The sequence below is a fragment of the Eubalaena glacialis genome, chromosome 11, assembly GCF_028564815.1.
Source record: "Eubalaena glacialis isolate mEubGla1 chromosome 11, mEubGla1.1.hap2.+ XY, whole genome shotgun sequence".
Lineage (NCBI taxonomy): Eukaryota > Metazoa > Chordata > Mammalia > Artiodactyla > Balaenidae > Eubalaena > Eubalaena glacialis.
The window spans coordinates 66,116,235-66,143,362 of NC_083726.1; the positions used below are offsets into that span (position 1 = coordinate 66,116,235).

Consider the following 27,128-nt stretch of genomic DNA (forward strand, 5'->3'; position numbering starts at 1 on the left):
AACTGCAGGGATACAAATAAGTGTTAGAATGCATGTCAGTTCTACTCAGTAAACAGATATTTTACTTTTATAAAATTATTTATTGCTTTCTTTAACTTCTGGTGAATTGTAGTTCATGCCATTGCCATCTTTGATTCATTGAAATATTCTTGTTAAGATTCTAGAGATGTTGTGCTTCCTGAGGTTTCCCAGATCACCAGGCTATGTTTATGTCCTGTTGCTCTAATTTCTTGTTTAGTGTCTGAGTTTTCTGTCTGCTTGTGGATTGGCTTGACTTTTTTATTTTGGCCGTGCTTCGAGGCTTACAGTATCTTAGTTCCCCAACCAGGATGGAACCCTGGTCCTGGCAGTGAGAGTGCCAAGTCCTAACCACTGGACCGCCAGGGAATTCCCTGGCTTGACTTTTTTTTCCCCCTCTAAGTACCTTCTACTTATAACCTGTTGAATATAATACTATACTTTGAATTCTTTTTTAAAGATTTGTGCTCCTCTCCATATGTAAGTATAATTGAAATAATTCGCATACAATAAAATTCCTCCTTTGGGTGTACAATTCACTGGTTCTTAGTATATTCAGAGTTGGGCAACCATCACCATGATCTAATTTCAGAGCATTTACATCACCCCAGAAAGAAACCCCTCATGCTTTAGCAGTCACTCCCATTCCTCTCTTCTCCCAGCCCCTGGCAACCACTCATCTACTTCTGTCTCCATGGATTTGCTGATTCTGGACATTTCAGTTTACTCCTTTAAAAAAAAGTATATAGAGTGCTTTGATAAAACTTAATAATCTCATTTTAAATAGAAAGCTGTCTATTTACATCTAGTGGTTTCTTGAATAAGTAGCTTTTAATGAGAGTTTGTTGAAGGATTGGTTTTCAGAAGTGGACGTGGTTAATGGATAGGAGAGGAAAAGATATTTAAGTAGAGGAGGAGAAAGCATAAACAAGAGGTGACGAAGTTGAGGTAAGCAAAGAAGTTGGTTTAAGACTTAGTTCTTTTTTAGATTTACCTTACTCTAGAAATAAGCAAATAATAAATGTGATTTATTTTCTCTTCATCCAGTCTGTGGCTCCAGCAGCCTTATTTTTAGCAGCCAAAGTAGAGGAGCAGCCCAAAAAATTGGAACACGTCATCAAGGTAGCACATGCTTGTCTCCATCCACAGGAATCACTTCCTGATACTAGGAGTGAGGTAGGGGATTAATTACACACATCTGTTTTTCTTAATTTATTTTGATCATAACTTAGTTTTTTAACTTTGATTTACTGAAGTCTGAATTGGGGCTGTTAAAGGAACTTTTAGTGTTTGTTTTTTCCTTAACAAAAACATCACAGAAATTTTACGGCAAAGGTTAATTGTATTCATTCTGGTAAAATTGGAAAATGCAGAAAAAGAAGAAAATATATTACCTAGATGTAATTTGTACCACAGATATATAAATGAACCAGTATTTCCAGCTTCTTTTCTATGAGTAGCTACACATGTATATATTTTATGCCTGCTTTTTTCACTTACTGTATGCCAAATATTTTCCCATCAATTCTCCGCTTCCTTTAAATATTGATATAGTATTTCGTCATATACATACATATATTTTAACCATTTTCTCTTAAGGTAATTACCAGCTTTTAACCACTATAATATCACTATGAAGAAAATTCTTTTAGATTTTTTGTTAATGAATTTTTTTTAAGTGAATCTTGTCACTGGTGCGTGTGTGCTTAACTTTTTAAGAAATTACAAGTATGCTCATTATAAAAGAACCCAAACACTAAAGAATCATTTAAAGTCAAAGGTAAAGCTCATCTCCCCTCCTTCTCCTAGGAGGATACTGCTGATTACAGTTAAGATATATATTCTTCCACACCTTTATCCTATGTGTATACATACAGCTTTTTTTCCCTTTCCATCCTTCCTTGACCTTCTAAAGAAGGGAAACTCTCCTGGCTTTAGAAATCAGTGATTGGGGAATGATGAGTTTGGAGAAAAATTATGGATTTCTGTTACTAGATTATTTGTCTGTTACAGTGGGTGCATGAGTCATCCATTATCAAATTAAGTGGAATTGTGTGTTCTTCTGATATATTGGACAAAGTGGTTGTGGGGACGGTTTGTTTCGATAATAGCCCCTTATTATGTAAATTAAGTGTTTTGCATAGCAGTGTCTTGACTTACTTTGTTTTCTCTTTGGGCTGCACCAGTAGTTTTGTTGAAGAGCTGTTGGTCTGGACTTTCATTTATGTTAGAGACTGCTAACTGCCATTGGTCTATAGAATTGACCAAATAAAATTTTATTTTAACAAAATAAAACAAAAAATAAAATCCCCACTTTATTTTTTTTTCTTTCAAGTATATTTACATGACTTCTCACCTGAGTCTCTCTTATGAGGTGACTAGGAGAAGATACTTTCTTTACTATATGGAAAGAGGAACTAGCATAGTTTAAGTCCTTACTGGAATTATTCAAGATCATAAAGTTCAGTGGAAAGTTAGCAGCAACATAAGTCTCTTAACTCCTGGCTCAAATCTCATTCTCCTAGAGTTCTAGACCAGTGTTGTCCAATAGAAATATAGGGGAAGTCACGTGCGTAATTAAAAATTTTTAACTTTTCATTAAGCTTTATATAAAAATCTTTACTTAAAAAAATTAAGATTAATTTTAATATATTTTATATATTATTTTCTTTAACCCCCAAATATAGTCATTTCAGCATATAATCAATTTTAAAACATTATTAATGAAGTGGTTTACATTATTATTTCTTAACTAAGTTTTCACAATTCAGTGTGTATTCTACACTCATAACACATTTCAAGTGCTCGATAGCCATGTGTGGATAGTGGCTACAGTAATGGCCAGTACAAATCTGAAAGAATTTTTTGTTTGTTCCCTTTTCCTTTGAACCCATTTATGAATTTTAAAAATCTAGCATTACTCCAAAAAGAAGGTTTAACAGGAGTCAAATGTTTGAGATTGCCTACAGCACTGTGAGAAGGCTCTGCAGTGTATTTTGATGATGTTGAAAAAAGATATATTTTAAATTTTCTTCTGTCTACATCATATGAACTTTAGAACCTAAAATGAACTAGATCTCTGGTGCTTTTTCTGTAGCCATTTATAAATAAAGTGACATCTCTCACTGTATGACTTTTTTTTTTTTTTTTTTTAAGGAGAATCTGTTAGGGGTAAGGGTTAATTTCAGTTCCTGCTCTCCCTCATAACCCCACCCTTGCCTTTTGAGGCTTTGATTTCCCTTGGAGGTTGTTAGAATTTGCCTACACTTTATATATTATATATTGTATCTTTTTGGGGAATAATTTGTCTTCTCACCTGCAGGCTTACCTGCAACAAGTTCAAGATCTGGTGATATTAGAAAGCATAATTCTGCAGACTTTAGGTAAGTTTATTTTTCCTTTAAAACATTAAAGAAATATGTACATAATATGATTTTAAAATTTGCAAAATAGGAAGAGAATTTCTTGGGAAGGTTTTTGCACATTTTAGAGGTTGTTTAACCCTGGCCTATACCACAGAGAGAATGCAGGCACGGCTGACCTTTGAAATAGCAGTTAGCAGGGGTTTTTTGTTTGTTTGTTTGTTTTATATTCTAGGATTCATGATTTGCTTAAGATTTGGCAGTTTTTAACTTTCTGATAAATAATGGCAGAAACTATCTAAATAACATTTTTCCTTCCATGGACTTTTATAGTCTGCTTGTCATTATATTTAGATAACAGCATTTGTTTTTAAAATTGATAATCAGTGTTCAGAACAGTGGAGTGGAGGTGGAGGAATTCAAGCTATAGCAGTTGATGGGCTAAAGAACTGATGATGCTCCGCTATTATCTATTATTATTTTCATCAAAGAGACTGCCTTTAAAAGCTTAGCAAATATGGAAAATAAAGATTTTCTAGTTCTTTTGGGCTATCATTTTTCTCTTTAGGTAGGGGAGTATTTCATGAGTTATGTTGGAAAGTTACTGGTAGGGCTGTACTTTTTGCATGTACAAACATACAGTGAATTCTTCAAAGTTTGTCTCTGAAGTTAGTTTCTGCTAATTTTTACTTTAAATTAGTTTTCTTCAAGGTAACCATATTTTAGGGGACAATGATATTTTTCTGGTGGAGTAAATTTTTATTAATATTTTAATGTGGAAACCAGTAAGATCTAATTTGCAAGAATCAGTTATACTTTTAGAATAATTTGCATCAAGTAAATTTTGCAATAGAATTTTTTTTCTTTGTTTTTTTTTTTAAAATCAGTTTGTCCCAGACTTTATTTTTATTTTTAAAATTTTTTGGCTGCAGCACGCAACTTGTGGGATTTTAGTTCCCCGACCAGGGATTGAACCCAGGCCCTCTGCAGTGAAAGTGCCAAGTCCTAACCACTGGACCGCCAGGGAATTCCCTAGAATTTCTTTATTTGTACTGGAAAATTTTATTTACATACTCAAAAAGAGAAATTTCATAGAAAATTTTTATTTATATACTCAAAAAGAGAAACTTCATTGAAAATTTTTGTAGACATACCGATCTTCCTTAAGTAATTTTGGTAAAGATCATTTAGAGTTAGATAAAATGATCAGTACTTACAGTAATTGAGATGATGAAAAGGGACAAAACTGAGGTAAGAGAGGAATAGGTTTCAAAATGTTTTCTCAAGGTTAAGCTTTCGAAGATAATCATTACATGAGTAATTGCTTCTTCCAGCCATGTATTATATTCTATTGTCCCTAAGAAAATGTTTTGTGTTTAGATGTTTTTGGTAGCTCAGGGATCTTGAGACTGCATTAGCTTTATTATCTGAGTGGTGCCTTCTAGCTCAAAATATAAACACCTTTGAAGATAATCTTAAAGAAGAGTGTGCTACATACTTTGTCTGACTCTCTTAGCCTCTGAACAGGCAGTTTTGGGACCAGAAAATGAGGGAGGCCTTCACTGATGACTCAGATAAAAGAAATATAAAATATTTTGAGTATCTTTAGCTTTTTAACCAGTTACTTTTTTTTTTTTTAGGCTTTGAACTAACAATTGATCACCCACATACACATGTGGTAAAGTGCACTCAGCTTGTTCGAGGTAAGGAATCCCAACTTGAGATGCTGTCTTAAATTGTTTTACCATTTAGAGGCTAAGATTTGCTCTGGACAAATACAGAACACAGCTGCTTTGGCCAAAATTTAAATTAAAAAACCTACCTGGCTTAAATCAAAATGAGTGGTTGGAGTTTTTCTGTTGGGTTCTTATAATATTTTTAGGTGATCTCCAGATAAAGAGAGTTAGTTTCTTATGGATGTTTGTCAAAGCTGGGGGCAGATTTTGAAAAGTCACCAAATCATAAGTATCTAACAGCAATTTTAAGGATATCTTGGGGGTTAATTTGATTCTAGGGTTGATTGTCCTAGGTACTCTTAAAGGCCACCCAGAGGGTCATCTAGAATTTATTTGAACTTATTTTCATCTTTGTTAATTCCTTGGCAGGACTTGGTTTTTATTCTGATTTAACTTTAGTAGCTGTACTTGCACGAAACCTAGTTCTTGCTTATTTAAATAGTAGTATCAAGGCTATCTAGACACCACTGTGCGTTTAAATGCCATTTTTCGTTTTGTAGACTTAACTGATAATTGGCCTTATTTGTGTGTTTCATCTGAAAACTCAGAGTTTTCCCTGAGTTCTTATATTTTGAAAGCGTTAAAAGGTTTACACTAACAGAGATGGATAAATGCTAATATTTAATCTAAGGAAGATAAAAATTTGCTTTGTTACCCAGAGCATTTTTTTTTTTTTGAAGGAGGAATTTTTATTTGTTTGTTTGTTTATTTATTATTTATTTTATTTTTTTGGCTGCGTTGGGTCTTTGTTGCCGTGTGCAGGCTTTCTCTAGTTGCGGTGAGCGGGGGCTACTCTTCGTTGCGGTGCGTGGGCTTCTCATTGCGGTAGCTTCTCTTGTTGCAGAACACGGGCTCTAGGCGCCCGGGCTTCAGGAGTTGTGGCTCGCGGGCTCTAGAGCGCAGGCTCAGTAGGTGTGGCGTGTGGGCTCAGTTGCTCTGCGGCATGTGGGATCTTCCCAGACCAGGGCTCGAACCCGTGTACCCTGCATCGGCAGGTGGACTCTTAACCACTGTGCCACCAGGGAAGCCCGAAGGAGGAATTTTTAAAATTGTAATATATATGAATAATTTATGTTATTTGCTAATTTTTTCCAGATATAGCAAGGTCTTCTGGATTCTGATCTTGCCTCCAAATTAGTTCATCCCCTAGGTTAGAATTTCTCAGTGAACCCTTGTATCAGGATCTCTGAGTTACTAACAAGTAAAAATGTTTGTTACATTCTTCTCCAAATGTGTTGAGTCAAACTCTAGGGAGGATGCCCAGGAATTGCATTTTAAACATGTACCCCTTATACCTGGTGTGCAGAATAAAGCTTAAGTCCCTAAGTTGGGAAGCAGCATAATTATTAATATTATAATTAAAAATCACTCAAACTGTTTTCTTTGACAGTAGAATGTAAACATCAGGTGGTCAGGGACCATGCCTTCCTCATTTACCACTATATTCTCTGCCTTGTAAATATTAAATGCTTACTAAATAATTGTTTAGAATGAATGGAACTAATAACCTTCTCCCCCCCACCCCCTTTCTTTTTTTTAGCAAGCAAGGACTTAGCACAAACTTCTTACTTCATGGCAACCAACAGGTTTATATTTTAATATTTTTCTCTTCTATTTTTGGGATAGTACTTTACTTGCGTTAGAATTGTCACTTTTTGATGGGTATATGGAAAGATGACAGGTCTTGCACTTAGTAAACTAGAAGCCAAAGATCTAGGCAAGGATCTCTGATACAATGTGTTATAGACAATTCTATGGTAAAGCTTGATTTTTCTGCACAGTTTTCATGTGTACCTTAAAATTTCCATGCTGCTTTTTAAATTTTTTTAAAGTGATATATTTATTTATTGCTGATTGTTTGATAGCCTACTTAATTCTGCATTTGTTACTTTGCTTTAAAATATCCAAGAGCATAATTCAGAAAGTTTGTTTAAACTTGGGGTTCATTGACAGTGACTAAAATCTAATTTGGAGGATTCTGCTGTTAACTATATTTTAAAAGACTCTTTTTTTCTTCGCCCACGCCCAGATAAATGGGCATGTATATGTGTAAAGAGTTGTGATACTTTTTCTTTCTCCTTCCCTTTTTAAAGAAAACAATTAATACATAACTTGTATTACCAAATGACTTGCTTATTCTCATCTCCAATCTACTGGTTGTTCATGGAAACCAAAGATACTCCTAATGACTGTCAGGGCTAAGAAGTTCAGTTTTATAGCCTGGTGGGAGAAATTTTAAAAGTAAACTGTCAAGTATATTCACACTTGAGAGAGTGATTGTCTATTCATTATTTTAAAGAGACCAGACCTATGATTGGCACGAGACAAGATAATTTTTAGAATATTTCCTTAGGTATTTGACTTAGGGATTATACATATCAAAAATCTTATAATTTTCCTTAAGTTCTGAGCTTATTCTCAGGATAATTAATCCTTATTTAAAAAAACTGAATACTCAGTCTTTTATTTTTGTTTTTATTTTTTCCAGTCCTTCATCAGTGTGTGGATTAAATGATGTGTAGTCAAAAAAATTAGAAAAGTTGTTACCTGAGCTGCTGGGTTAATGGAAAAAATCATGTTGGGTGCTGGATCAGAGCACTGGATATTTCTTGCCCTTCTTGCTCTCCAGTGGGATTTTTTTTTTTTTTTAAACTTTTTTTTTTTTCCAACTTTTTTTTTAAAGTAATGGAGAGTTTTAACTTTGGGTTCAGAATTGAGAGCTCATGACACTCTCTTGTTTCCTTCCCTCTGATGTCAGCCTGCATTTGACCACATTTAGCCTGCAGTACACACCTCCTGTGGTGGCCTGTGTCTGCATTCATCTGGCTTGCAAGTGGTCCAACTGGGAGATCCCAGTCTCAACTGATGGGAAGCACTGGTGGGAGTATGTTGACGCCACTGTGACCTTGGAACTTTTAGATGGTAAGTTTTAGAGTAAGGGACCTTGAATAGCACTTGCTCTTGATCTGTCACATATCTGGCCAAAGGTGACTTGATTTCAGATGAATATAGTTAGTTGAGGTTATTCTTATTTCATTACTTCTGCCTCTCTGAGTTTTTCTTAAATGTTCTAATTTCATTTGTAGAACTGACACATGAATTTCTACAGATTCTGGAGAGAACCCCCAACAGGCTCAAACGAATTCGGAATTGGAGGGTAAGAATTATTGCTGTCAGTTTGTGGAACAAACCATTTTCTTCTTTTGACCGCACCAGTGAAAATACCAGATATGGATATGTACCCTCGGTTTGGAATTTCCCTTTTTGTAGTTATGCAATAGTCATAATTTCAACTTCATAGCTTGGCTTCTGGCCCAGAAATCCATTGCTGTAGGTGACAGTGCGATTTATTTGGTGTTTTGCAACTCTTGTGATTTAGTCATTTGGTGAGCAACGTTGGTTATTTTTTTGTGTGGAGAGTGTTAAGGGGAAAAATTTGACTTTTCTGAGTCACAGAATGTTGGCTTCTGGTATAGGAAAGATACAGAGTTAGGAGATTAGAACTGGTATCATAATTTTGTCTTTGACATTACCTGCTTTTAAATGGATTTTAGAATTTTGTTTTTATATAGATGGCAGTCTAAAGTTGTATTTCAGATATTTTTCAAAGTCTTATTTATGAATAGTGGAATTAGCACCATTTGTTGAGAAGACTGTCCTTTCCCCATTGAATGGTCTTGGCACCCTTGTCAAAAATCATTTGACCATGTATGTGAGGGTTTATTTCTGGGCTTTCTATTCTGTTCCATTCATCTATATGTCTATATGTCAGTACCCCACTGTTTTGATTACTGTGGCTTTGTAGTAAGTTTTGGAATCAGGAAGTGTGAGTCTTCCTGTTTTGTTCTTCATTCTTAAGATTGTTTTGATTATTCAGGGTCCTTTGAGATTCCATATGAATTCTAGGATTTTTTTTTTTTTTTAATTTATTTTGGCTGCGCCGGGTCTTAGTTGCAGCACACGGGATCTTTGTTGCGGCATGTAGGCTTCTTAGTTGCACCATGTGGACTCTTAGTTGCAGCATGCAGACTCTTAGTTGTGGCATGCATGCGGGATCTAGTTCCCCGACCAGGTATCGAACACGGGCCCCCTGCATTGGGAGTGCGGAGTCTTAACCACTGGACCACCAGGGAAGTCCCCCCACATTTTAACAGTATTAATGTTTGAATTAATGTTTGGATCCAGAACATGGGTGAGTTTCCAGTTATGTTTTACTTAATTTTTTTCAGCAGTGTTTTGCAGTTTTCATTGTACAAGTCTTTTACTTCCTTGGTTAATTCCCAAGTATTTTATTCTTTTTGGTGCTGTTGTAAATGGAATTGTTTTCATAATTTCCTTTTTAGATTGTTTATTCATGTAGAGAAATGTAACTGAATTTTATTTGTTGACTTTGCATCCTGTTACTTTGCCCTATTCATTTATTAATTCTAATAAAATCAGAAAAAATAAATTCTTTTTGGTGGAGTCTTTAGAGTTATCTACATATAAGCTCATGTCATCTGCAAACAGAGATAATTTTACTTATTCTTTTCCAATTTGATGCCGTTTCTTTTTCTTGCCTGATTGCTGTGGCTAGAACTTCCAGTACAGTGTTGAATGGAAGTGGTGAAAGTGAGCATCTTTTCCTTATTCCTGATCTTAAAGAAAACTTTCAGTCTTTCACCATTGAATATGATGTTCACTGTGGGTTTTTTATATGTGACTTTTATTATGTTGAGGTAGTTTCCTCTTTATGTTCCTAGTTTGTTGAGTGTTTTTATCATGAAAGTGTGTTGAATTTTGTCAAATGCTTTCTCTGCACAAATTGAGATGATCATGTGATTTGTTTCCTTCATTCTGTTTGTGTGACATATTACATCAATTGATTTCCATATGTTGAACCCTCCTTATATTCCAGGAATAAATTCCACTTGGTCATGCATGATATGTAATTTTTTAAAAATGCTGCCAAATTCATCTTGCTAGTATTTTGTTGAGGATTTTTGCATCAGTGGTTATAAGGGATATTGGCCTGTAGTTTTCCTTTCTTGTAGTGTTTTCGTCTAGCTTTGGTATCAGGGTAATGCTTGCCTCATAGAATGAGTTGAGAAGTGTTCCCTCCTCTTCAAATTTTTGGAAAGTTTGAAAAGGAGTGGCATTACTTCATTAAATGATTGATAGGATTAACCAGTAAGGCTTTTTTTCCTTTGGAGATTTTTGATTACTGATTCAATTTTATTTATTTATTTTTTAAAATTTATTTATTTATTTTTGGCTGTGTTGGGTCTTCATTGCTGCATGCAGGCTTTCTCTAGTTGCGGGGAGCGGGGGCTACTCTTTGTTGCAGTGGGCAGGCTTCTCATTGCAGTGGCTTCTCTTGTTGCGGAGCATGGGCTCTAGGCGTGCGTGGGCTCAGTAGTTGTGGCTCGCGGGTTCTAGAGTGCAGGCTCAGTAGTTGTGGCGCATGGGCTTAGTTGCTCCGCAGCATGTGGGATCTTCCTGGACCAGGGCTCGAACCCATGTCCCCTGCATTGGCAGGCGGATTCTTAACCACTGGGCCACCAGGGAAGTCCTGATTCAATTTTATTACTAGCTATAAGTCTATTCAGATTTTCTGTTTCTTCATGATTTAGTCTTGATAGGTTTTGTGTTTCTAGGAATTTGTCCCTTTTGTCTGGGTTATTCAATTTGTTGATATACAGTTTGTTCTGTTAGAATGGTAGCAATGTCTCCACTTTTATTTCTGATTTTAGTAGTTTGAGTCTTCTCTCTTTTTTTCTTAGTCTGTCTAGCTAAAGATTTGTCAATTTTGTTGATGTTCTCAAAGAACCAATTTTTGTTTTGGTTTTTCTCTAGTTTTCTTTATCTCTGCTCTAATCTTTATTATATCTTTCCTTCTGCTAGCTTTGTGTTTAGTTCTTTTTCTAGTTCCTTAAGTTATAAAGTTAGTTTGTTATTTTGAGATGTTTCTTGGTTGTTTTTTTTTTTTTTTTGGCCACACTGCACGGCTTGTGGGATTTTTAGTTCCCCGACCAGGGATTGAACCCAGGGCCCCCAGGCAGTGAGAGTACAGAGTCCTAACCACAGGACTGCTAGGGAATTCCCAGTTTCTTGTTTTTTTTGTTTTTTTTAAGTACTTTTTACTTTTTAAATTTTTATTTTTTTGGCCACTCTGTGTGGCATACAGGATCTTAGTTCCTCAACCAGGGACTGAACTCATAGCCCCTGCATTGGGAATGTGGAGTCTTAACCATTGGACCGCCAGGGAAGTCCTTGGTTTTTTAATGTAGTGTTTGTAGCTATAAACTTCTCCCTTAGCACCACTTTTGCTGCATACCTTAAGTTTGATATGTTGTGTTTTGTTTTTCTTGGTCTCTAAGTATTTTATAATTTCCCTTTTGATTTCTTTGATCCATTGGTTTAATTTCCACAATTTTGTGATTTTTTTTTTTTCCCCCAATTTTCTTTCTGATACTGATTTCTAACTTTATCTTGTTGTGGTCAGAAAAAATACATGGTGTGATAGGTATCTTTTAAAATCTATTGACTAAGTTTGCAGCCTAACATATGGTCTGTCCTGGATAATGTCCCATATGCACTTGAAGAATGTATGTGCTGCTGTTTTTGGGGAGAGTGTTCTGTGTATGTCTGTTAGATCTAGTTAGTTTATTTATTAAGTCCTACTTCCTTATCTTCTGCTTGATCTGTCTATTATTGTGAGTAGGGTATTGAAGTCTCCAACTATTACTGTAAAGCTGTCTATTTCTCTTTAATTCTGTTAGGTTTTGGCCTCATATATTTTGATGGCCTGTCATTAGGTGTGTAAATGTTTATAATTGCTATGTCTGATTTCTGTAGCTAGCCTTTTAAAATATATAATGTTCTTTTTTTTTTTTTTATAATGTTCTTTTTTGTCTCTTGAAATCTTTTTTGATTTCAAGTCTGTTTTGTCTGCTATTAGTATAGCCATGCATGCTCTCTTTTGGTTACTGTTTGCATTGTATATCTTTTTCCATCCCTTCACTTTCAGCCTGTTTGGGTCTTTGGATCTCAGCCTCTTGTAGATAACATATAGTTGGATCATATGTTTTTATCCATTCTACAAATCTCTGTCTTTTCCTTAAGAGTTTAATTCATTTACACTTAAAGTAATTACAGATAAGGAGAGATTTACTTCTGTCACTTAATGCTATTTGTTTTTTATACAGGCATACCTTGTTTTATTGCACTTTGTAGATATTGCATGTTTTATATTGAAGGTTTGTGGCAGCCCTGCATCAAGCAAGTCTGTTGACGCCATTTTCCCAACAGTATTTGCTTACTTCGTGTCTCTGTTACACGTTGGTAATTATGGCAGTATGTTGAACTTTTTCATTATCATTATATTTGTTATGGTGATTTGTGATCAGTAATCTTTAGTATTACTACTACAACTCACTGAAGGCTCAAATGATGGTTAGCATTTTTTAGCAATAAGGTATTTTAAATTAAGGTATGTCCATTTTTTTTAGACATAATGCTATTGCACATTTAATAGACTGTAGTGTAAACACAATTTTTATATGCACTGGGAAACCAAAACATTTGCGTGGCTCACTTTATTGTGATATTTGCTTTATTGAGATGGTCTGGAACTGAACCCAGAGTATCTCCAAGGTATGCCTACTGTATGCCTTATGGCTTTTTTGTCCCTCATTTCCTGCATTATACTGTCTTTTGTGCTTAGTTGATTTTTCATAGTGAAAAAATTTAAATTCCTTTTTCATTCATTTTTTGTATTAACATACAAAATTCGTCTCCTTTACAGCTGCATCCTCATCCCTTTTGGTTGTTGATGTTACAAAATTAAATATTTATACATTGTGTGCCCCCCAAAAAGTAATAATTCTTTTAGATGCATTAGGCTCTTATACTATATAAAAAATAAGATTTGGAATTATAAGACAAAGTTATAGTAATACTAGGTTTTACACTAATTTTTTTTCCCCTGAGAATGTGTTAGTCTCCAAAATCGTGTAGAAAGCAAAATGTGCAATTACAAACCATTGTTACAATACCAGCTTTTATAATTGCCCGTGTATTTACTTTTATTGAGGTCTTTATTTCTCCATATGGCTTGAAGTTACTGTCTTGGAGGACTCCCTTGAGCCTTTCTCCTATGGCTGGTCTAGTGGTCACAAATCCCCTCAGCTTTTGTTTATCTGGAGATAATTAATTTCTCCTTCACTTTTTTGAAGGACCTTCTTACTGGATATAGGATTCTTGGCTGACAGTTTTTTTCTTTTAGTACTTGGAATGTATCAGCTGACTGTCTTGTGGCCTCCAAAGTTTCTGTTGAGAAATCTCATGATCTCATTGAGGATCCCTTGTATGTGACAGTTTGCTTCTTGCTGCTTTCAAAATTCTGTCTTTGGCTTTTGAAAGTTTGAGTATGATACGTCCTTTTTTTTTTTTTTTTTTAATACCATGATTTTAAGAATTGAGGTATAGTTGATGTACAATATTATATAAATTTCAGGTGTATAACAAAATGATTCACAATTTTTAAAGGTTATATTCCATTTATACTTATAAAATATTGGTTATATTCCCTGTGTTGTACTATATATCCTTGTAGCTTATTTATTTTATACATAGTAGTTTGTACCTCTTAATCCCCTACCCTTATCTTGCCCCTTCCCCCTTCCCTCTCCCCGCTGGTAACCACTAGTTTGTTGTCTATATGTGTGAGTCTGTATCTATTTTGTTATATTCATTAATTTTATTTTTTAAATTCCACATATAAGTGGTAACATACAGTATTTTAGCCTAATACCCTCCAAATTCATCTATGTTGTTGCAAATGGCAAAATTTCCTTCTTTTTTATGACTGAGTTGTACTCCATCGTATATATACCACATCTTCTTTACCCATTCATCTGTTTGTTTTTTTTTTTTTTAATTTAAGTATAGTTGGGGAGTTACCTGGTGGTCTAGTGGTTAGGATTTGGCGCTTTCACTGCCGTGGCCCGGGTTCAATCCCTGGTCAGGGAGCAGATCCTGCAAGCTGTGTGGTGTGGCAAAAAAAAGAGAAAAAAAAAAAAAGAAGTATAGTTGATTTACAATGTTGTGTTAATTTCTGCTGTACAGCAAAGTGGTTCATTTATACATATATTACATTCTTTTTCATATTCTTTTACATTATAGTTTATCAGAGGATATTGAATATAGTTCCCTGTGCTATACAGTAGGACCTTATTGTTTATCAATTCTATATATAATAGTTTGCATCTGCTAACCCCAAACTCCCACTCCATCCCTCCCTCATCCCCCTCCCCCTTGGCAACCCTAAGTCTGTTATTTATGTCTGTGAGTCTGTTTCTGTTTCGTAGATAAGTTCATTTGTGTCATATTTTAGATTCCACGTATAAATGATATCATATGATATTTGTCTTTGTCTGACTTAACTTCACTTAGTATGATAATCTCTAGGTCCATCCATGTTGCTGCAAATGACATTATTTTGTTCTTTTTTAATGGCTGAGTAGTATTCCATTGTATATATGTACCACATCTTCTTATCCATTCATCTGTCAATGGACATTTAGGTTGTTTCCACGTTTTGGCTATTGTGAATAGTGCTGCTATGAACATTGGGGTGCATGTATCTTTTTGAACTATAGTTTTTTCCAGATGTATGCCCAGGAGTGGGATTGCTGGATGATATGGCAACTCTATTTTTAGCTTTTTGAGGAACCTTCATACTGTTTTCCATAGTGGCTTTTACCATCTTACATTCCCACCAACAGTGTAGGAGGGTTCCCTTTTCTCCATACCCTTTCTAGCATTTGTTATTTGTAGACTTTTTAATGATGACCATTCTGACTGGTATGAGGTGGTACCTCTTTGTAGTTTTAGTTGCATTTCTCTGATAAGTAGTGATGTTGAGCATCTTTTCATGTGCCTGTTGGCCATCTGTATGTCTTCTTTGGAGAAATGTGTATTTAGGTATTCTTCCCATGTTTGGATTGGGTTGTTTGTTTTTTTGTTGTTGAGTTGTATGAGCTGTTTTTATATTTTGGAAATTAAGCCCTTATCAGTCACATCATTTGCAAATATTTTCTCCTAGTCCATAGGTTATCTTTTTGTTTTGTTTACTGTCTCCTTTGCTATGCAAAAGCTTGTATTTGATTAGGTCCATTTGTTTATTTTTGCTTTTATTTCTATTGCCTTGGGAGACTGACCTAAGAAAACCTTGGTACGTTTATGTCAGAGGATGTTTTGCTTATGTTCTCTTCTAGGAGTTTTATGGTGTCATGTCTTATGTTTAAGTCTTTAAGCCATTTTGAGTTTATTTTTGTGTATGGTGTGAGGGTGTGTTCTAACTTCATTGAATTACATGTGGCTATCCAACTTTCCCAACACCACTTGTTGAAGAGACTGTATATTCTTGCCTCCTTTGTCAAAGATTAATTGACTGTAGGTATGTGTGTTTATTTATGGGCTCTCTATTCTGTTCCGTTGATCCAGATGTCTGATTTTGTGCCAGTACCACACTGATTACTGATAGCTTTGTAGTACTGTCTGAAGTCTGGGAGGGTTAAGTATGATGTGATGTCTTGATGTGAGTCTCTTTGAGTTCATCCTGGAGTTCACTGAGCTTCTTGGATATCTATGTTCATGTTTTTTCATCAGATTTGGAGAGTTCTGAGCTGCTGTACCTTCACATATTCTCTGCCTCTTTCTCTTTCTTTTCATTTTCTGGAATTCCCACAGTGCATACATTGGTCTATTTGATGGTGTCCCATAGGTCCCTTAGGCTCTGTTCACTTGCTTCAGTCTTTTTTCTTTCTGTTCCTCAGACTTGATAATTTCCATTGTCCTATTTTCAAGTTTGCTGATTCTTCTGCCTGTTCAGATCTGCCTTTGAATCCCTCCAGTGCATTTTTCATTTCAGTTATTGTACTTTTCAGCTCCAGGATTTCTTTCTGGTTTCTTTTAAAGTTTTTAATCTCTTTTTTGATACTTTCATTTTGTTCACATGTTGTTTTCTTGACTTTTTGACATCTTCATTTCCTTGAGTATCTTTAAGGCAGTTAATGTCTTTGCCTAGTAGATCTGCCATTGGGTCTTTTTCAGGGACAGTTTCTGTTGATTTTTTTTTTTCCTTTGACTGGGCTATACTTTCCTGTTTCTTTATGTGCCATGTGATTTTTTTGTTGAAGACTGGATGTTTGAATCTAATAACATGGTAACTCTGGAAATCAGATTCTCTCCCTTTCCTGGGGTTTGCTGGGATTTTTTTTTTTTGGTTTTTGTTTTTTGGTTTTTGTTTTTTTGTATATTTGGGGGGGGCTTGATTTTGAAGGATATTTCTGTGCTGAGGATCAGCTTGATGTGTAAAATTAAGGTCTTCTCAGTTCTTATCTGAGCCTTTTCCTGGACATTTCTGTAGGGACAGTGTTTTTTTTTTAATGTTCTACTCTAATATCTGGCTCCCAAAGGGAGAAAAAGCAAAAAATGAAGTAGGGGAGGAAGGGGGCTGGCCCTTTTATATCCAGGAAAGTCACTTCAGCCAGAGGGGGGAGGGGATTGCAACAATGGAGGGAGGTGCAACAACAATGGCTACCTTTCTCTTTGTACCTCTGTGATCGAAAGCAGCAGTCAGCGATCAGACCACAGATCTCCAGTATTTGGAAAATAGAGCCCTTTTTGCCTAACCAGGGTCCCCCAAGCTGTGTGCAAGCGACTCCAGGAACAGGTACACAGCTGACTGGGGCTGAGAGCTGAAACTGAGGGAAATTAACCTCAATTTATTGTCCAGGGCTTACCCTGGCAGCTGCAAGCCTTCAGCAGACTGCAGAGTTCCAAAATAGTTATGTCAGACAGATTCTGCCTTTGCAGTTGTTGTCTAGATGGGACAGATTCCTGGTGCTTCCTACTCTGCTGTCTTCACAGAATCTTCCTCCTTTTTTAAGGCTAAATGGTATTTCATTGTATATATAGACCACATTTTTTTTAATCCATTCATTTATTGATGGACACTTGGGTTGCTTTCATACCTTAGGTATTGTGAAAAGTGCTGCAACGAACATGGGAGTTCAGATACCTCTTTGAGATCTTGTGATGCTTGATTGAAGGTTTAAAAAATCTTATCTCTCCTGATGGTAATAATTATCAGTCTCATGTTAGAGTAACCACCTGGTTATGGGCTATCCCAAACTCCCAGTGTCACAGCAAACACAGTCTACTCATTTCAGTGTTTTTTTCCATTTGATAAATTACCTGAAGTGAAAAGATGCTATTTGCTTCATTCTAGGCATGCCAGGCTGCCAAGAAAACAAAAGCAGATGACCGAGGAGCAGATGAAAACACTTCGGAGCAGACAATCCTTAATATGATTTCCCAGAGCTCTTCAGATACAACTATTGCAGGTTTAATGAGTATGTCAGCTTCTTCTACCACAAGTGCAGTGCCTTCCCTTCCAGCCACTGAAGAGTCAACCAGTAACTTAAGCAATGTGGAGATGTTGCCCAGTGAGCGTTGGCTGTCCTCCCACCCTCCTTTTAAGGTAGAACCTGCGCAGGGTCATCGGACTAGTGAGAGTTTAGCACTTATAGGAGTTGATCATTCCTTGCAACAGGATGGTTCAAATGCATTTGTTTCCCAGAAGCAGAATAGTAAGAGTGTGCCATCAGCTAAAGTATCACTGAAAGAATACCGTGCAAAGCATGCAGAAGAGTTGGCTGCCCAGAAGAGGCAACTGGAGAACATGGAGGCCAATGTGAAGTCACAGTATGCCTATGCTGCCCAGAATCTCCTGTCTCACCATGACAGCCATTCTTCCGTCCTTCTGAAAATGCCCATAGAGGGCTCAGAAAACCCTGAGCGGTCTTTTCTGGAAAAGACTGACAAAACAGCTCTCAAAATGAGAATCCCAGTGACAAGTGGAGATAAAGCTGCCACTTCAAAACCAGAGGAGATAAAAATGCGCATTAAAGTTCACACTGCAGCTGACAAGCACAATTCTGTAGATGACAGTGTCACAAAGAGCCGCGAGCACAAAGAAAAGCACAAGACTTACCCATCTAATCATCATCATCATCATAATCACCACTCACACAAACACTCTCACTCACAGCTTCCAGCTAGTACTGGGAACAAACGTCCAGGTGATCCAAAACATAGTAGCCAGACAAGCACCTTAGCACACAAACCCTATAGCTTGTCTAGCTCTTTCTCCTCTTCCAGTTCTTCTCGTAAAAGGCCCCTCCCTGAAGAGACTGGAGGGGCAGTGTTTGATCATTCAGCCAAGACTGCCAAGAATACTAAATCCTCTTCCATAAATTTCTCCTTCCCTCCTCTTCCTACAATGGCCCAGTTGCCTGGGCATAGCTCAGACACAAGTGGCCTTACTTTTTCACAGCCCAGCTGTAAAACTCGAGTTCCTCACATGAAATTGGATAAAGGCTCCACTGGGGCCAACGGTCACAATGCAACCCAGACCATAGACTATCAAGATACTGTGAATATGCTTCACTCCCTTCTCAATGCCCAAGGTGTTCAGCCTACTCAGCCGCCTGCGTTTGAATATGTTCATTCTTATGGAGAATATCTGAATCCACGGGCTGGTGGAATGTCCTCCAGACCTGGCAATACAGACAAACCCCGGCTACCACCTCTACCATCAGAACCTCCTCCACCACTTCCACCCCTTCCCAAGTAAAAAAGAAAAAGACGAGGAGAAAAAAACTTCTTTAAAAACACACCTTTTTTTTTTTTTTTTAAACTACTGATTCTGGACTAAGAAAATTACTTCCCTTATGAAATATGTCACCCTTGTTGGACTAGGAGTAAATTTATATTGAGACATAGGTGGGAAGGTGGTAGACGGCCTTGGTTATTATATCTCCTGCCTCAGAAATTTAACTATTTTATTATAGTTTTTACTGAGAGGTGAGAATGTGTTAAAGCTGTGAAGGATTCAGAATACTTTCTCTATTCTTGGCCTCTCCACCTCCTAATTAGGTTGATTAGAGTTGATATCTTCCCTCTTCTTGCCAGGACTGAAGTATGGAGGGTTTGTTTTATCAAACAGTTGTGGATCCCTTTGGTGTTTAATATATCAGAAGAGAGGAAGTATTTAAACGTCGAAATCTTTTAAGAGACTTTTAAAAAATAATTTAAAGAAAGTAAGTTATCTGTTTAGTTTTTTTTATATAATTGGGGAAGGGATAGGGATTTTGCTGTGTGTATGAGATACACAGCAGTGAGTCCTGGGGGGTGGGATTTGAGGGTGGGGGGTGTGTGTGTAGGGGGGATGGGAGGATAGGATTTTGGCTGTGAGTTCTGAGATCGGCTCTGGCCACTTGAAGTGTTTCGACCTTTAAGTGTGTATGTAAGTGTGGGTATGTGTGTTTTTAGTGTGCGTGTTTAAAAATCACGTTTTATCTTTCCTTCCCTGTACTTCACCATTTTTACTTCCTAACAGTCTACTAGAGAGAACACGGTGTGGCCTTTAAAACATAAAGGAAGGAAGAGGCCTGTATTTGACATTTCTCTTTCTTTATGTTGTAGTTGAGGGTAGCCTTCTAAATTCTAGTTTGGGCAGGTGCAGCCAATGGTCTGACTCTGGACTCCATTATAAAAACTTCCTTTTTACCCCCTTTTTCCTTTTGATATAGAACAAAGGTGGGGTTGAGGAAGAAGGCTGGAGAGCTAGGCTGGCTTCTGCCCTACAGAATTGGGTGTGCTTTTTTTCACATTGGGCTTTGGGAAAGTGTTCAAGTAAGAGCAGTCTCAGGGTCTCTGAAGGGAAGGGGGATGTGCTATCCTTCCTGTGAAAAGCCCAGACCATATGTGAGAATAGATCTGGGAGAAGCCATGGAGCTAAAGGATACTGAAAACAATGAAAACTGTGATTGGGAATTTTTAGGACATTGTATTTTAAATTATATTATGAATGTAAGACTTGATTTTTATCTGTATATCTGAAGGGAGGCAGCTGCATCCTCAATTTTTGCAGCCTATATGACTTCAGAGATTGGAGCTTAGGAATTTAACAGTGCTGGTGCCATGAGGGTGAGCAAGCCTAGCCTTCAGATACTGTTATGTTTAGATGGTGCATCTTTGGTGGTTTTAGCTTCTAGGCAGAAGTTCTTCTGTAGATTTCTAAGAGTCCTTTAGAAAAATGGATCAGGAGTCCTGTTCTTATGGGTGCTTAATTATCCCGTATTTTAGGAGTGAACATTTTTGAGGAAAGAAACCTTTCAAGGGACTAGAAAGAATTCTAAGCCAAGTTGTCCAGCTGAAAATGCCACCTAGCCACAGATCATTTAATGTGATATTTTTTCAGTCTTCATGGTGTTCTTTGCCATGGAAAAGGTGATGCAATTTGAATTTGTCTTCTTGATTTTAATGCAGCCTCTTTCACACCAAATATTCTTCGTGGATAAATTGAATTTTTTCATTGGAAGTCATAGGGAGATAGGAGTTGTACATGTGCTGCTGCTTGCCAGGAACAGGTTGGGGAGAAAACTGAGGCAGTTGGAATTGATGATGCACTGGCCTAATATAGGAGGGAATTTGTTCAGTAAGCCTTAACTGAAGGTGAATTAGTGTCCTGCACTTCTGCATATTTGAACTGTCTGGAGTGCCTGCCATTGCTGTGTAAAGTGAGCTCTGTGCTGATTGATACACCAGTAATACTTTTGACTTGGAATGTCACTTTACTTTTATGGATGACATTTTCCTCTTTCTCCTTGATATTTTCTGTGTTGTGCTAGGTAATTGGTAATTGGTAGATGCGTGGTGTGTTTACTAAATTTAGGCTATTTGTTTAGATTTTGTTTGGCGGAGTCAGCTTTCCTTTCTGACCTTCCCAAAAGGTTATTTAGTTTGCATATGTATCTTGTGGAACTGATGATCACTGATTTATGAAAATGTCTTTTACAGCTTTCAGTTTTTCTCATCAAATGTCACATATTTTCTAATCACATTCACTCTCTCACCACAGAGATACATATCCACTTGGCCTCAGCAGTTCTCCATGGCAGTCTGTAGTTCCTTAGAACTTTGTCAGGAGTGACCGTGAAAAAAGTGCTTACTAGAGCCTAAGAGCTGCTTTACGCTGCATAGTCTGGCCTTTGCACTAGTAGATCACTGCTGATATAGGTCAATTTAGAGACTTTTTTATATTAGTGCCTCCTGATACTGTTTTAAGATACCTACAGTGTCCACTTTTATATCTATGCATATGTCATGAAACTTCTTATGGGCTCTGCATGAAGCTGCTTGCTGCATTGTCTTTGGGTTAGCAGATGTGCCTGTCAGCTAGCATGCATATTGTCCAAACTCCATAAGCTTAGGCTTCAGAAGATTGTGTGGTTTCTAAACGAACGCTGTGTCTTCTCTTGCCCTCACCACTTCAAAGGGTGAGAAACAGGATTTATACATGCAAAGTTAGTCTAGTAAACATGGCTTTTTTCCCCCTCCTTTTAACCTTATCAAGGATAAGTGGTGGTAAGCAGGCCTGGAGCCTCAAGTTCTGTAAATTTCATTCCTAAAACTTTGCTTGAATCTCATGTTGGCAAAAACAAATACCTGTGAATTGTCCTTAGGGCTTTTAATCAGATACCTGTGTTGCTGTTAGCTGAACTCTAGTGAAGCATTAATCTAAAGCTGCATTGGTCTTCTGAAGTATCAGTTATGCTTTTTGGGTTTAGAAAATACGTAGGAATTAGTCTAGTCTTTTCACTTGAATCAGTATGTTTCCATATCTCAGACCCTCAGCTTCCTCTATTTTTTTTTTTAAATGATTTTAGTGTTTTGATTTAATGTATCCTTTTACATAGTTCTGTATTATTGGCTTCACCAATATTGATAGAAAAAATTTAAATCTCCAGTTGGAAACAGCAATGGATTAGGATATAGAAATAAAATCATGGTAACATCAGTGCTGGATTTACTTAAGCCTCTGCTACTTAATTCCCTGTATTGAAAATCCATACCCCTTATGCCTTGTTTCTGGACAAAGGCAATTAGAGGAGTCTTATCCCAGTATGGTTGGATTTTAAACATACCTGTGTTTCCCGCAGAAACACAGGACTGTGGGAACTTGGGAACTGATTAAATGTTAAAAGGATTAGTCTTTTGTTGATGATCTATTTTGATACTAATACCAGGAAAAGGGATTCTAGGACATCTTGAAGTTGGAATACAAATATTATTCTCTTGGGTTTGGGAGAATTTAAGCAGTCTATGCAACCCTTCACGTGGTGAGAAATAAGCCCTCTGCAGTCCCACGAAACTTTCAGTGACTTTGATGCCTCCCCAAATTTCTTGTGTTGCTGCTTGTTAACACCCAGCTTTTAACTGAGTGTTTGTTCCTGGTGGTTTAAAAAATGTTCATGTTGTATCACACTGTCAAGTTTTATCTTTTTATCCCTCTGTGGGATAAAAAGCATGGTACTATAATCCTGCCTGATAGAGTGGTCTGGAGTGAGAATTATTTTTTAAGTGGGAGACCCTTCCATTTTAGTGTTTCTAAAGTTTTTAGTATGAACTTGGCATTGGAAAAGGGAGGGCAAAAAAGGAACGTTTACTAAAAAGTGGTGTCTACTCTTCCCCTTTATGAGTGTGTATTCATGGTGAATGAAAAGAAGAGAAAGACTTGACAGCATGCTAATTGAAGCCAGAGCAAGTATGTCTCCATCAGGTTATCAGGAACTCTTCAGTTGAAAGCTGAGGCCTTAACTGATTAGTGGTTGATCACATTGGAATTGGTTATAAGATGGAAGTGCTGGCTGGGTTAAGCACCCAAAGAAAAGAATGCAGCCGACTAACTTAGTGTTAACCTAGGTTTCTGGATTTGAAACTGACCTCTCCACCCTACTCCACACACCTAAAACTGTTTTCTTATCAGACCAAAGAGCAAAGAAGGAAAAAAAAAGTAAAACACTTTACCAATCTATGTCACTCAGGTACAATTTTGTGGTGATATTTTTGTCTGTTTTCTTTGTATTGCTCTTAAGAGTCCTTTCCCAGCATATTATTCTGCTCTTGCCTCTGTCCTCCTTGGGGCACCTCAGTTCTGGATGCTACCCCTGGGATCTCTACTGCTGTTATGTGAATGGTAAGATATAAGTGACCATTATAGTAAGGGCTCTTTGTAACACATTAAAAAATTTTTTAAAAAAATTTAAAAAAGGATGTTGTATACATTTTATAGTCTGGCTATCAGTTTGATATCTTGCTGTCAAGTATGTTTCTCAATCTGTATTTATCCATCCCATCAATAAATGTTAATGATAAAACAATCATCTGATTATTGTTTATGTGTACTGAGTCTTCAAGTTAGTCTTTAACTGTCATTTGATTGATATGATAATAGTTTTGTTTTAGTTTTGGTAATACAGTATGCACTTTCTTACTGCACAAGATCCTATGGGAATTGAGTTCATTGGAAATACCTAACTAAGATTTGATCATTACAGTGAACCTGACAGTATAAAGTATGATGTGGCAGAGGGGAAAAACCCCTCATTCTGTATTGTCGCATGGATACCTGGAAGGGTAACTGGTACACAGAAAAATACATAGCTCTAACAGATGATAGCAACATGTACTGCTTATCTAGCAAGCACTATCAATGATTCATAATTGTATATTTGGTTCTTTGAAAACTGAAATGTTGGTATAGACAGCAGTGCTTTTGGAAGAAAAAATTAATAGCCTTCTTGGTGGTGCCTGGAAAAGCTGATAGGGAATACTCACCCTTTTCTTGGGACATAATAAAACCACACACAGAAGGTAAATCTTGCAAATTACCCATTTAAATGGAAAGAATTTTTATGCTATAATGCTCAAATTATAAAAAAAAAAGTTAGGAGTAGCTATAGTTTAAAAACTCTAAAAGGAACAGAAGATAAATTTAACAGAATGTTCAACACTTCTGAAAAAAAATCACTTGAGTCTTGAGTTCTGTTCATTCCGTCCTTCCATTTTCTGAAATAAGACAACTTAAGATTTTTGTTTGCTGTGCCTCTCCTGAAACTTTTGTGGAAGCTGCTGATGTTTTAGGAATTTTGGTCTGGTTTGAATGGAAGAATAGAGAAGTAGTAAATGAACGATGTGAGAATGGATGATATTATAAATTTATTATAGAGTCATAAATAGTGATTTGCTTTTGTTAAAAGAGATATCAACTGTGTCATCCTTGGCAATAGATGAGGTATAAATCAATATAAACTTCCAAACAGCTGGATCCCCAATTATAGAGGTTTGTTAAACTAACTGGTATAGAGCTAGGTTTCATCTTATGATCAGTGCCTAAATCATCCTGGTCTCTCTAACACTTTTGAGAGCCGATAAGATTGGCTTGATCTCTGTCATTCAACTTTCTGTAGAAAGTTTGAAGCCCTTTCTATGACTTCTGTGGATTCCCTTAGAGGCTTGTATTTATTGTAATCTCTAGCTCTGGCACCTACTTCTGCTGAATTGATTTGGGGGGCCTGCTTCTGTTGAATTGATTTGATTTGTGGATTGTCACATGTCTTGTGCTACCTTTTTTGCATTGTGGAATCTTAACCCCTTTTCTTAATTTCACGTAACACTCAAAACCAACAGGTAACCAAAAAATCACAGTGATGAAAACAAGTTAAAATTGAAAACTAGATTCATCTTTTCTGAAAAGTAGTTTCAGGCACTTCCCTGCTTTTCATTTATCCCTTCATTAGAAAATAGTATCTACCAAGTACTATATACTGTTTACAGATGATAATATGGCAGTAAACAAAGCAAGCATCTTGCCCTCATAGAACTTACATTCTAGTTGTAGGGGAGACAAGTAAAACATAATATGCTAGATGATAAGTACTTTGAATGTAAGAATGTAAAGCAGGGAAGGAGGGACAGGGATTTTGTGTGTGCATGTAGGTAAGTAGGATTGTTGAAATTGGAAATAAGATGGCTAGGGAGGAGGGCCTTACGAAATCACAGTTCAGCAAAGACCTGAAAGAGGTGAGAGAGCAAGCCACAGGAATATTTGTGGGTAAGATCATTCCAGGAAACAAGTGCAAAGGTTCTGAGGTGAGAAGATACTGGCATGTTTGAGAAAGAGCAAGGAGGCCAGTGTAGCTAGTATAGAATTGAGTGAGGAGGAGAGAGTAAGTAGTAGGATAATGTGGTTAGAGAAGCAGCAAAAGGCCAGATACAGTAGGGCCTTGTAAGCCATTATAAAGACAGTGAAATGGAGCACCATTGACAAGTGTTGAGTAGAGAAGTAACATGATCTAGCTTGGGTTTTAAAATGATCATTTGGCAGGGAATTCCCTGGCAGTCCAGTGGTCAGGACTTGGCGCTTTCACTGCCAGGGCCCGGGTTCAATCCCAGGTAGGGGAACTAAGATCCTGCACCATTGCAAGCAGCGAGGCATGGCCAAAAAAAAAATGTTCATTTGGCTTCTTTGTTGAAAAATGGACTACATAGAGTCAAGGGTAAGGAGACTCTCACAATAATTAAGGGAACAGATGAGAGTGGCTTGGACCAGGTTGGAAGCGCTGAAGGTAATGAAGTTACATATCTTGAAGTTGGAGCCAGTAGGATCTGCTATAAGGTTGGAAGAGAAGTCGAGGATGACTCCCAGTGTTTGGCCCAAGAAACCGGAAGGAAAAAAGATGAGGATGACTATAGAAAGTGCAGGATTTTGGCATTTATTTATCTCTTCTTTCTCTCTCTCTCTCACACAAACACACTTTTTCTCTGGGATTAGCCCCCAAAACTCCGAATTAAAAATTCTCTTTCCTTTAAGAATTCATCTTTCCTAACCGCTGTTTACGAACAGCCTCAGGTCTACTTTAACCTATTCAGTAGCTAGCAAAGTGTTCACTGGATTAAAAACAGCCATCTACTTTGTTAAAAAGCACAAAGAATTTGCCAATATCTTGACCATTTAATATCTCTCCCCCCACTTAGAAGGAAGTGGTTTTTTTTTTTTTTTGGCTGCTTTGGGCCTTCGTTGCTGCGCGCAGGCTTTCTCTAGTTGCAGTGAGCGGGGGCTACTCTTCGTTGCAGTGCGAGGGCTTCTCATTGCAGTGGCTTCTCTTGTTGTGGAGCACGGGCTCGAGGCGCGTGGGCTTCAGTAGTTGTGGCTGGCGGGCTCTAGAGCGCAGGCCCAGTAGTTGTGGTGCCTGGGCTTAGTTGCTCCGCGGCATATGGGATCAAACTCGTGTCCCCTGCGTTGGCAGGCGGATTCTTAACCACTGTGCCACTAGGGAAGTCCGGAAGTGGTTCTAAATAGCATTTTTTGGTCTGTTTTGGGCTTAGCGGAAAGATTTTTTTTCCCCCCAAGACCTTCAGTAGACGCTCTAATTAAAGCCTTTGTTGCATCTCTATCTAGTCCCTAATGCCTCTTTACATTGTTCCCTGTAGTAGTTTTAATATTCCTTTTTGATACCACTGCATTTGGTTGAAAATTCCCATATTTTCTGTAATGTGACTGCCTCTCCTAGTTTTGAGTTATAGAGTGTTTATAACAAATGTCTTTGTACCTCTTCTGAGGGTTGGAGTGTTTGCTTATGTATATAACTCATAGCTGCTATTTAATGGCTGTATTGCATCCACAATCCCAAACTACTCTAGAATGTTTACTCCGAAAGAGCAGGTTTATTGTTCTTGTTCTCCCTGTATCCCCAGTGCCTGGCATTTAGGTGCTCAATAAATGAATGAATCTCATGAAAGGGCCTTCTAGGACTGCCGTAATCTCTGGGAAACGGCAGGTATAAGCTCTCCTTTACCCATTTCGGTTTTAATCACTTCTTATGCCTAAACTGCTGTTCTCCAGCTTTGTAGATTCTCTACGCTCACCACTGAACCACGCTCACCACTGAACCACGCTCACCTGCTCATTGGTAATGGCGAAATAGCTTACTTAAATGAAACTGACAGCAGGTGAGAGCTTGGGAAGGATGGGATGCAAAAAAGATCCAGAAGGGTTATGGGGCGAAAATGTTGGCTCATGTCTACCAGAGGCGTGGTGGAGATGAAAGAAGGGAGA

General features: G+C 37.2%; 1 protein-coding gene across 2 annotated transcripts in view; it reads left to right on the forward strand.

Moving 5' to 3' along the window:
- The window catches only part of CCNT1 (cyclin T1), a 29,009-nt gene extending 9,710 nt beyond the window's left edge, over positions 1-19,299 (forward strand). For both annotated transcript variants that reach the window (XM_061205252.1, XM_061205253.1), the window contains exons 3-9: positions 1,066-1,194; positions 3,341-3,401; positions 5,021-5,083; positions 6,657-6,702; positions 7,875-8,038; positions 8,203-8,273; positions 17,394-19,299. In XM_061205252.1, the coding sequence (XP_061061235.1) occupies positions 1,066-1,194; positions 3,341-3,401; positions 5,021-5,083; positions 6,657-6,702; positions 7,875-8,038; positions 8,203-8,273; positions 17,394-18,800 (1,941 nt within the window). In that variant the 3' untranslated portion in view covers positions 18,801-19,299. The remainder of the gene's footprint in view (positions 1-1,065; positions 1,195-3,340; positions 3,402-5,020; positions 5,084-6,656; positions 6,703-7,874; positions 8,039-8,202; positions 8,274-17,393) is intronic.
- Positions 19,300-27,128: the final 7,829 nt, after the last annotated feature.